General features: G+C 38.5%; 1 protein-coding gene across 8 annotated transcripts in view; it reads left to right on the top strand.

Annotated features, from left to right (window-relative positions):
* Nucleotides 1–12,281, top strand: part of RAPH1 (Ras association (RalGDS/AF-6) and pleckstrin homology domains 1) — a 108,730-nt gene that overhangs the window by 84,101 nt on the left and 12,348 nt on the right. For 7 of the 8 annotated variants that reach the window (XM_086719354.1, XM_086719350.1, XM_086719349.1 and 4 more), the window contains 3 exons: nucleotides 4,669–4,767; nucleotides 5,794–5,914; nucleotides 10,298–10,440. In XM_086719354.1, coding sequence (XP_086575480.1) covers nucleotides 4,669–4,767; nucleotides 5,794–5,914; nucleotides 10,298–10,440 — 363 coding nt within the window. Of the gene's footprint in view, nucleotides 1–4,668; nucleotides 4,768–5,793; nucleotides 5,915–10,297; nucleotides 10,441–11,781; nucleotides 11,858–12,281 lie in introns of all 8 variants that reach the window. The other variant, XM_025935400.2, reaches the window with a different exon arrangement.

Here is a 12,281-nt window from a genome sequence, read left to right as displayed (position 1 = left end):
CTGATTCTACTTATCACCTTTGGGCTATAATGACTGAGTCAGTTCTTCCAGTAAAATGCAGGATACAGGAAATATAATACACACTTGTAGAAAGTAATAAAGCACATTGTTTAGTAACTAGTTTATTTTTTTATTTTTTTAATGTTCATTTATTTTTAAGAGAGAAAGACACAGAGTATGAGCAGGGAGGGACAGAATCCAAGGCAGGCTCCAGCCTCCGAGCTGTCAGCACAGAGCCAGATGTGGGGCTCAAACCCATGAAACATGAGATTATGACCTGAGCAGAAGTCCAATGCTTAACTGAATGAGCCACCCAGGCGCCCCTTAGTAATTAGTTGTTTTTTTTTTTTAATGTTTATTTATTTTTGAGAGAGACAGAGACAGAATGCAAGTGGGTTGGGGCAGAGAGAGGGGGAGACACAGAATCTGAAGGAGGCTCCAGGCTCCGAGCTGTCAGCACAGAGCCTGATGCGGGGCTCGAACTCACAAGCTGTGAGATCATGACGTGAGCTGAAGTCGGACGCTCAACCAACTGAGCTACCCAGGCGCCCCAGCAATTAGTTTTTTTTAAGGTATTAATAAAAATGATGGGAAGAGTTTGCTCATGAAATATGACAATGAGGGAATAAATAGGACATATGTTATCTATTATCTGAAAGAGCTCCGTACATGTTGGATACATGTGTATGCGTGTATATACGTTACTTAAAGGAAACTTACATTTCTAAAATACATATACTATGGTAATTGTTGGAATATAGCTCATCTTACCTAGGTCTAAATGTTTATTCCTAAAGAAATGAGGCAAAGTAATTTATTTTAGTATGTTAGGTAAGAAGGAAAAAATGGTTAATATTTAGAGGTGGAATATGAAAATGAACTTCAAACACCATTATTAAAAGAAAGTTGTTATATGATAAAGGTGGAAGTAGTAGGATTGAGTGTTATGTATTTTGTTTTTTAACTTCTTACATGTTAGTGAGAGAATTAATTTTCAAGCCTTTTTGTGTTTCCAAAGTAATAAATGGGTAGTATATATTCATTGGTTTTCCTTTGGCACTTGGACTGTGATTTTAGAGCATTACTTTTACTTAGTTTTAAGAATTACCTGTCTCGGGGCACCTGGGTGGCTCAGTCGGTTCAGCATCCAACTGGTTCAGGTCATGATCTCGCGGTTTGTGAGTTCGAGCCTCGTGTCGGGCTCTGCTGACAGCCTGGAGCCTGCTTCAGATTCTGTGTCTCCCTCTCTCTGACCCTCCCCCATTCATGCTGTCTTTCTGTCTCTCTTAAAAATAAATAATCATAAAAAAAAAATTACCTATCTCAATCGAATTTTTGGCATAAACAGAAAATTAATCTGATAGTACAATAGTAATCCGGAATTTCCTACTGTATTCTTAAATATTTTTATTTAATTCTCACATTTTTCCTTTGTTTTTTTTTTTAAGTGTATTCATTTTTATTTTGAGAGAGAGAGACAGCAGGGGAGGGGCAGAGCGAGAGGGAGAGAGAGAATCCCAAGCACGTTCCATGCTCTTAGCACAGAGCTCAGTGCAGGTCTCAAACCCATGAACTGTGAGATCATGACGTGAGCTGAAATCAAAAGCTGGAAGCTTAATGGACTGAGCCACCCAGGCACCCCTCAGAGTTTGTCCTTTATGAGAGAATGCAAACTTTCCAAATCCACATCATTTTAAAGATGAAATGATAAAATAGCTGTTAATTTGTTTAGGGGAACAATTTGATTATATATATATATTTTTTTCTTTGCAATCTTTAAGAATCTAAATGTTAAGCTTTTGGTTTTTGACAAAGAATGTTTCCTCCACACTTGCTCCTAGCTCTTGTGTGATGTTTACAGTGGTGGAATGTTAATGGGGGAAAAAGAGGAGAGAGGCATCATTTTTTGGAAGAAGATATCACCACTAATAAGACAGAAGTATGACATTGTAATTAAAGGTACAGGCCCTGGAATGGATGGCATGGTTTCAAATCCTAGTTCTTTCACTAATAAGCATGAATATGTGAGCAATTTGGAGTAATGAGCCTCAGTTTCTCTTCATTTGGTGAAGATAGTAATATGTAACTCATCAGGTTTTCCTGAGGAGGGAATGCACTAATTTATATATGTGACATATTTAGCGTAATGCCTGGTATGTACTAAGTGCTCAATAAATGCCACTTTATATCTCTACACCCAACATAGGGCTCAAGAGCCCCATGACTCCTGATCAAGAGTCCCATGCTCTATCAGCTGACCCACCCGGGCACCCCAATAAATGCCAGTTTTAAGAAAATAATATTTTGGTGGAACAGGCAACTGCCTGAGGTATTATTGCGGAGCCTGGGTGACCGTAATGAAGACTATAGAAGGATTGTCTCTATTACGTGGGAAGTTAGAAAAGAGAAGTTATGAGGTCCAAAAATGAACTTTAAACTAGCAGGTAATCTGCAGATACTCAAATAATCATATCCATAGTATTCTTCAGGGTGTTATATGGATTCCCAGGTTAGAGAAATGAGAGGATGGAGGATTGTTTCTCTTTGATTTTCTCTGATATTTTATTGATAAAAATACTCCCTTAATGTAGAGAATGAGGAGAACACAAACGCTCAGGCAGGGCCACTGCTGCAGTTGAATGCCCATGCGTGGTAGGTAGCCCTGCTCTCGGGAAATGGAAGGAATCGGTCAAGAACGGTTTGTGAATCACCATAGAGGGGGTGGTGGTAAAGGCTGAGTGCCACCTTGTAGACCTTTGTTCAGATGTCCACACCGTGTCCTGTAGGCAGTGCCTGAGTGAAGCAGGAGATGGAGAACAGCTACTCTTCAAGAGCTAGCTGGCAATACTGAAAAAAGCTCTTTTTCAGTCATCCCATTTTATCTTTTTTTTTGTTGTTGTTGTTAATGTTCATTTTTGAGAGACAGAGACAGAGTGAGGGGGGAAGGGCAGAGAGAGAGGGAGACACAGAATCCAAAGCAGGTTCCAGGCTCTTGAGCTGTAAGCACCGAGCCCGATGTGGGGCTCAAATTCATGAACTGCGAGATCATGACCTGAGCTGAAGTTGGACGTCTAACCGACTAAGCCACCTAAGCGCCCCATCCCATTTTATCTTCTGCATGGACTGTGACTTCTTCTGTTTTGCTCACAGTATATCCCAACACCTACTTAAAGATTTGGCTAACAGTTCTTAATATTTCTGTTACATGAATGAATGAGATAGAATTCTTCTTTCTTGTATGGAAAATACATCTCCTCTCCCTGTCCTCCTTTACTTTTTCAAGATTGCTATGGTGGTTTATTATAATGTAATTTAATAAGGATGAGGAAATATATGCCAAGAGAAGGCCGTGGAACCTATAGAATTAGGAGAGAAAACTGTTAAGTATTGTTTTGCTAACCTCTTTTTGCTGAGGACTTATTGTTTAAAACTTTGACTATAGCCTTTAGTAACTAAATTGGTTTTGGTATTAAATGTTTTATTATAGGAGCTGAGATTTCTAAAGCAATGCATAGAATAAAATAAATGGATTTAAATTCCTCACACTGTAGACCAGAGAGATGGATCTTTTTTTTCTTTTGAGAGAGAGAGAGGAAGAGAGAGACTGATGTGCATGGGGGGAGGGGGAAAGGGAGAAAGAGAATCCCTAGCGGAGAGTCCTTTGTGGGGGCTTGATCCCACAACTGTGAAATCATGACCTGAGCCAAAATTTAGAGTCAGATGCTCAACCAACTTATTTTATTGATCTCATGGATTCCCACAACAAATGTGGTTAGAGAATCTTTAAAGCCTCTCATAATTGAACATAATTGTAAATATTTCCCCAGGTAAAATATAGCCATTTCAAAGTTTTTTCAGAATAACTGAAAAAAGAAGTAATAAATTAACAACCATTACATCCAGACCAAGTGTGATTTGGGGCTTTTCTTTCCAGGTTGTGGCCCAGTAGAGTTAAAATACCTTCAGTCCATTCTAGCACTTGCATTGTGTAGTTGGTCTGGTCAGTCATCTCCCATCCTAGCTGCAGCTGAAAAGTACATTGGATTGTGAAAACTCATTCTGATGATGCAGTTGAAAGGCTGCTCATTCCTTGGAGGGTACGTGCTGTGGGTAGAAGGGGTGCAGAGCAGTGCTCAGTCCACAAAGGGGGCACCCCTGCACCAGGTGTGAGCACCCACTTCTGTCTTAGGTGCTGTGTCCTGCACTTCACCCACTCCACCCATTGGTTCACCTCCACAGAAGCTCTAGAAGCTTTACCGAAGACGCTCTCATTTGGAGTCTTCTGAACTCATGATTCCAATGGGTTCAAAGTGAAATCAAAATTTTCCCTTTCATAGTCTTACAGATGAAGAGTTATATTGATTTGTTAACCTTGATGGCCTCTGTTTCTCTGAAATACAGAAGGTATTTGGGAATTAGCCATGACATGAAGGTATTTTTTACCTTGCATATATCTTGACCTAAAATTTAACATAAGTTTCTTTGTAGTTTATTTTGTAAAAATACTTATGGCCCATTTTATTTGGCCTTATGCCCACATAAGAGGTTTAAATTATTTTTGGCCATTACTCTAATGGCCTATAACTTGTCAGGGTATGTTTCAGCTTTGATAGAGTTTTTCTTTAGTTCTCCAGGGGACTGAATTAGACTTTGCCTTTAATATTGCAGCACCCACAGATCCAGAAGAAATCTCAGTATATCAAGTACCTTTGTTGTGATGATGTGAGGACCCTGCACCAGTGGGTTAATGGTATTCGCATTGCAAAGGTAGGGTGTTTTTGTTTCTGTTTTGTTTTGTTTTTGGTTTGATGATAGAATATGATGAGGTGTTTCATGTGGTTTTGATTGTCATGACAATTCTAATCATTTCATGTTCATGATTTTGTCAGTGTTTTCTGAGTTTTATGTTTGAAATGTCTTCTTTCCTTGGTGAGGAGATAGACATTTAACAGTTGGTATCCATGAAATCATACTGCTGGTAAAAGTGTAGCATCAGAGTGATTTATTTTGGCTCTGGAGAACACATTACATGATTCTTCTGTAGCAGAGTTTAGCCTAAGTCAGAGAAAGTTTTTGAGAATTAAATTGCTTCAAGGTAGGAGTAGAGGGATGAATAAGCAGGACACCAGATTTTTAGGTCAGTGAAAATATTCATACTCTGTAATACTGGAATGGTGAATACATGTCTTTATACATTTCTTCAAACCCCATAGCATGTACAACACCAAGAGTGAACCTAAGGTAAACTATGGACTTTGATTATAAGGTGTTAATGTAGATTCATTGATGGAAACAAATGCACCCTCTGGTGGAGAATGTTGATAAAAGAGAGATGGTGCATGGGTAGTAGCAGGGGCATATGTGAAGTTTCTGTACCTTCCTCTCAATTTTGTTGTGAATCTAAAACTCTTTAAAAAAAGGAAGTTCTTGAAAAAAATTTTAAGGACATTTTGAAGAAGATTATACATAATACATGAAGGAATATTTTTGCCCATTAAGTAAAATAAAATTTATTATAGCTATAAAATCAGAGTTGCCTTAGGAATAACAAAAAAAATCTTTATATTGATAAGGAATATGAATGAAGTGTTAATTTATTGGTATCTTTATTAAAATGAAAAATAGGAGTAGATTATAATTTACTGGTAATAAAATAACTTTTGAAGTATTTATAGGTATTAATTTTAATGCAAACTATGAATCAGTAAACAGAAATGCATCCCCCTGTCTTACCTCACCCATCTGTATCATACCCAGTAAAGTTCACGTCACCATTTACTGCCTTCTGTTTAGTATGGGAAACAGCTCTACATGAACTATCAAGAAGCCTTGAAGAGGACAGAGTCGGCTTATGATTGGACTTCCTTATCCAGCTCCAGCATTAAATCAGGATCTAGTTCATCGAGCATCCCAGGTAGTTTGAAACACTGAAAGCACTATTTACTGCCAATATGAAGATATCTCTATGAACGATGGCAGACCTGGTTATTTCAGCATGGTTGTTAAAAGCAGAGCTATACCTAATGTCTAAATTATAAAATAAATTTTTTGGTGATTAGAGGGGACAATATCATGGGCTAGATCACAAATGTATTTGAAATGGAACAGCAGTATAGAGTTGTAAATTCAGGAGTGTTGTTATATATTTGTAAAGTTTATTTAAAACTCAGTCATAGTAGGGCACCTGGGTGGCTCCATGAGTTAAGTGACTCTTAGATCTCAGCTCAAGCCATGACTTCATGGTTTCGTAGTTAAAGCCGCACATCGGGCTCTGTGCTGACAGTGTGGAGCCTGTTTGGGATTCTCTCTCTTCCTCTTTCTGCCCCACCCCCTACGCTCAAGTAAATAAATGGAAAAAAAAAAAAAAAATCATACTGCCAAAAAACAACTGTTGATTCATACTCAGGGGTAGAAAAGTTCCTTGGAGAAAGTCTCCATACTGAGAATCCATGATGAAATTGCCCTCCTTCCCCAGAGGGTTCCTGACATTTCAACAGAGTGGAAATAACTAGAATTAGTTCAGTATCACAGTTAAGGAGGCTGTTTAAGTCATCAAACTTAAGTTTTCACAGAAAATCAATGATACTCAAAAGGTACTTATTTTCAGATCCCACATCCTTAAAGTATGTGGTGATCACACCTAAAAATGCTTCTTTCCCTTCAAAATATTTCATGAATATGAGTAACTATGTCCTCTAAAAGCAGAATGTTTTTATTTGTCCTTACATATTATGAAAGAAATAATGACTTTAACAGGTATTTGAAAAAAAAAAAAAACCTCTCATCATTTATTAGTACAACATATGAATTAATCTTTTACTGTGTTTTTACCAGGCTATGTGTATATGCTTTAAGAAAATTCTACTTTTCAGAATCTATTTTACTTTAGGATAAAATAAAAACATGGACTTTTATTTTATGTACTTAAAATAAAATTTTAAGTTTATTTATTTATTTTGAGAGAAACAGACACAGTGCAAGTAGGAGGGAGGGAGAGGGAGACAAAGAATCCCAAGCAGGCTCCATGCTGCCAAGTGCAGAGCCTTTCGTGGGAGTAAACTCACGAAACTGGGAGATAGTGACCTGAGCCGAAACCAAGTGTCAGACGCTTAACCCACCTACTTGCCCCAAAATACAGGCTTTTTAAAAAGAAGTATTTGACTAAAAAGTTGTATGACTTTATTTCATCTCTACGAAACAAAATGAGAATGTGTATACACATCGGTTAGTATACATACATATATTTCCTAGTACTGTCCACAGAGAGGGCTAGGAGTGGTGACACCCCAGTGGCAGTGAAAATGCAGAGAGCCTAGATCTTGGTTTTCTAATTCCATTTTCCAGAACAAAAGAACTAGGGCTCTTTGGCAGATGGCTGATTCTAGGGCTGTGGCAGAGAATAAGAGGAGCCTGGAGCAGCTTGTAATGAAGGAAGTGCTCAAAAAACACAGTGATTAGTCTGTGCAAAGGGACACAGGAGCCACCTGAGAGAGTGTCCAGGGACCAAAGCTGTAACAGTTGGAACAACAAAATAACTAAGATCATAACCCAAATTATAAAATAAACAGCCATCAGTCCATATGGATATAAATTCTTGAATAAATAAATGGGGAAGAGACAGATCTTCTGGATGGAAGAGTTCTAAGTGGTTTGTGCAGACACTCTTCCCTCAAGGAGATGGAGCTTAATTCCCCCCTTAAGTGTGGGTTGGCAGAGTGACTTGCTTGCCAAGAGGATGGTTAGGTGTGGGGGAAGGGGAGTAACTGTACAGTGCAGAAACCTGACAAAAATTAGCTCAGCCAAGTTGTCAAGGTCAGTGTCTTCAGTAATATGTCCTGTCGATAGCATGTACCCTTTACATAATGTGATGAAATTGGCACTTTGCCTCTCTTGGTCTTCTTTCCCAAATTTCATAACTCAATCTAATCAAGAGAAAAACATCAGACAAAATAATAATTGAGAGACATTCTCTAAAATACGTGACCTGTTACTCCTCAAAACTGTCAAAGTCATCAAAAACAAAGGAAGTCTGAGAAACTGTCATAGGAGACATGACAACTAACTATAAGTGAAGTCCAAAAAAAGCTTGTGGAGTTTAGTTAACAGTGACGTATCCTTGTTGGTTCCTTTATTGTGGCAAATGTACCAGGGTAATGTAGCAACTTAATAATGAGGTAAATTGGGTGCTAGGTGTGCAGGAACTCTGTTAGCTTTGCAACTCTTCTGTAAATCTAAAACTCTTGTAAAAATGTTTATTAAAAAGGGAAGACACTTTTGAGACAATGGATTGAGAAAGACAAGGTAAGAATATGTCACAAGTAAGATTTTAGAAAAAGAAATTCAGGGAAAGATTGAGAAAACAGATGCCATAATATATATTTTTTAAATTTATATAGCATTAATGCAGGTTCTTCCACACATTTTATGACACGGTGTGGTGCCTTTTCCTCCAGCATCATCCCTTCTTATACAGTGTGTTAAGTATTATGCAGCCGTGTAAATATAAATTGCAAAATCATGTGCATTCATGCTGAAGAGAGCTCAAGGATTCACATATTCCAGCCTCTTATCTTACAGGCTGTTGTCCTGAATAGCAGTTAAATAGGGACATACGCTAATGAAGTTGCAACTTTTTAAAAAACATTCAGCAATTACACAAGAAACAAGTGTTGGTGAAGTTATGGAGGAAAAAGGAACACTTGTGCATTGTTGGTGGGAATGCAAATTGGTGCATCCACTGTGGAAAACAGTATGGAAGTTCCTCAAAAAATTAAAAATAGAACCAGGAATCACACTACTGGATATTTACCCAAAGAATACAAAAACACTAGTTCAAAAGGATATATGCACCCCTATATTTATGGCAGCATTATTTACAATAACCAAACGGTGGAAGCAGCCCAAAAGTCCATTGATAGATGAATGGATAAAGAAGATGTGGTATACACAAGCACACACACGCACACATAATGGAATATTATTTGGTCATAAAAAATGAAATCTTGCCATTTGGAAGAACAAGGATGCAGCATGAGAACATTAGGCTAAGCAAAATAAGCCAGAGAAAGACAAATACCATATGATTTCACTTATGTGGAATTTAAGAGACAAAACAAACGAACAGGAAAAAAGAGACTCAAACTAAGAAACAGACTCTTAACTATAGAGAACAAACCTACTGGTTACCAGAGAGGAGGGGTGGGGGAGCGGGGGATGGGTGAGATAGGTGATGGGGATTACAGAGTACACTTACCATGATGAGCACTCAGTAATGGGTAGAATTGTTGCATCACTATACTGGACACCTAAAACTAACACTGTATGTTAATATACTGGAATTAAAATTAAAAGCTTAAAAAACACTCAGCAATTAGATGGTGGAGAAAGAAGAAAACAGAGTAGGTTTTATCTCATAGCTTATATTTTTGCCTTGAGGATATGTCCTGACTTTATCCATAGGAGTTTGTGGCTGTTATCTGTGTACTTCTTTGGCTACCTTGGCTGGACTTGATTAATAAAGCAATCTGATAATAACCCCCCCTTCACCAAGTATTGGATGGGACTGCTTTAACACCTGAATCTCCATCATTGAGCTAGGTGCTTCCTTCTGCATGGTTATCTTGCCTGACTTGGGGTCCAGTGACTTAATCTCCCCAGTTCCCTGGATGTCAGATTGCAGTGTACCCTCCACCATACCCAGCTCCCTCAAAGAGGTGTTCTTGCCTTACCAGGAGGCCAGGCTGCAGTGTGGCTAGCTGCCTTGTGGTGCCAATACCTGAATCCCTAGAAAACACTTCTCACACAGGTGTAGTTCCTAAGTACTAGTCACTGCAGGCAAAAAAGGAAGTAGACTTCATGTATGATCTGAAGTTGTAAGTGAGAACTCTCTAGGATGGTCTGAAGCAGGAGTGTATACAAAGATTGAGTCTTGGTGTAATGAAGATGTGATTGGAAAAAAAAATTCAACTCCTCTATTGGTAGTTTACTGATTCTCTTAATTGCTAGGAGTTCTTACAAGAAGTTTTCAGGATACCAGTAATGTTACACGAACCTTTCATTGTAACGGTCAGCCTGTCATGGTGAACTATTTAAAAAGAATCAAGATTTCCTACTAGCCCTAAGATAAAAATTTTCTAGTGGAAGGTCCAGACAGTGTTTATATGAAATGAGTTTGAGTAAAAGTAACTTGTTGCACTGTGGCATAGCATCTTGTCTTGTGTAAAAGAGCTAAGTGTGCACATTCACATTGTCACAACAATGACTTATTTGATCCTATTTTTGAAAATCTCTTTTAAAGAGTCTCAGTCAAACCATTCAAACCAGTCTGACAGTGGAGTGTCTGACACTCAGCCAGCAGGACATGTCCGCTCCCAGAGCATTGTGAGCTCCATCTTCTCTGAAGCCTGGAAACGGGGCACTCAGTTAGAAGAGTCCAGCAAGGTAGGTAACACACTTGTGTTCACTGATAGGAAGAAATCTGTTTGACGTTTCATGGGTTTAGTTTGTTGCTCTTTTATTCCTTGGTTAGGACTCTCTGGGCCCTATTTCAGTATTCTTACTTTGACTTCTCCTCAAAAATGAGTATCTGTCACTTGACTCTAATGCCCTAAGATCTCAAACTAGCAGTTTAACGACTTTATCAGTGGCTCACATTTTTAAGAAATAACAATTTCTTCTTTTTCACCCTTAATCAGTTTGGATGGAGTAACGCCATTTAGTGCCAGTGCCCTAATTTTGTTCCAGAGAAGCTGCTTATGGTGCATTATTTGTTATTAATTTAATTTATTTAGACTCACTCCTTTGTCGTCTTTTCCTTTACACTTTTTTGGCATTTCTCTGCACATTGATGAATTCTCTCGAATTTTAGTATATGTGGAAGACTAAATTCAGATGAATCCCCTTAAAATTTTGGATCCCTGAGCTTTGTATGGTAGTTTTTTCAGTGACACTGAAGGACGAGTATGATTATTGCAAGACTATTCAGAAGTACAGAGGTTCTTTAGCCCAAGTAGAAGACATCATATCACACTACCTGTGAAGTTCTGTGGGCAGTGTTGCATCCCAGCTGTCCTTGCCCTCTGAGCAGGCAGGAGCCCACACCATCACCGAAGGACCAGTGGCACACCTGGCCTGACTGTTGTGTTTTTACCCAATAATCATTGTGATTTTTCTTGTTGTTGTTGTTGTTTTGGTCTGAATCACTTTACACAAGTGTATTCACCAATGTGAATTAAACAGATATTTTCCCTTAATTTATCCAGTTATTTATTTATGTGGTTGATAAACTGGCCCTCAGGAAGAGGCATTAGTAGGCTCTTATAGTAGGCTCTTAGAGGCATTAGTGGTAGTGTGGGGATGGAACACTTTGTCTTAGAAATAAATATTTGAGAATTGGTTCTAATGACCTAAATTCTCAAAACACTGCCAGTTTGTTTAACTCCCATATCAGGGGTTCATACTTTTAAGAAATTATGGTATACCTTTCCCCACTTAATCAATCTGGGTGGAACAGCCCTATCTGGTACTAATAATTTTACATATGTAGAAAAGCAGATTTATACAATTCAGGTATCTAAAGAAAAGTCTTCTCCCTTACTAAATTTTTAATGGTGTTCTCCATGTGCATTTGAAATGAAAGGCCAAGGAAAACAAAGGTCCAAATGCTGTGTGATGAAGCAGCATAGTTCGCCTTAGTAGTTTCAGGAGCGTGCACCCTGCTGTGTAGGGGTGCTAGTCTGTTTGTCTTGACCCCCCACCCCTGTGTTTCTTCTGTTACCTCAGCCTCAGGTGCCAATTGAGAAGGCCAGCACAGCTAAGGTCTGCACCCCTGCAGCAGCCAAGACAGGGTCAAGTTAAGGTCAGGGACTGTTCTTTGGAAACACATTAACCTGGGTGACTCCTGTAACCAAATCTCCCAGACTAATGCTTTTATTTTGTGCAGTTTTTAAAAAAACATGTGAGTGTCCTAATGGGCATTAGAATTCAGCCTTCTAGTCTACTAACCTAAGCATTTTTGACGCTAATTAGATGTCATTCATAATTTGGAAACAAATGATTTATATTGGATCTTCACAGTTTGTTCAAAGAACCTAAAAGATGTACCCAAACTTAATAAACCAAGGGTCCTTCTTTTGCTCTTTTCAAAAGTACTTGAACCACATTCTTGTGTGAGTTGGGTCCGTGAAATGGATGACCAAATGTGGTAATTCAGGCAATGCCAGAGATGCCCAGATGGGCTGGTCAGCAGGTTGTTGGCAAACTCTCATTCCCATTTCTTGATA

The sequence above is a fragment of the Puma concolor genome, chromosome C1 (genome assembly GCF_028749965.1).
Source record: "Puma concolor isolate L17-30 chromosome C1, mPumCon1.1.hap2, whole genome shotgun sequence".
NCBI lineage: Eukaryota > Metazoa > Chordata > Mammalia > Carnivora > Felidae > Puma > Puma concolor.
This window is presented reverse-complemented; position numbering and strand designations above follow the sequence as displayed.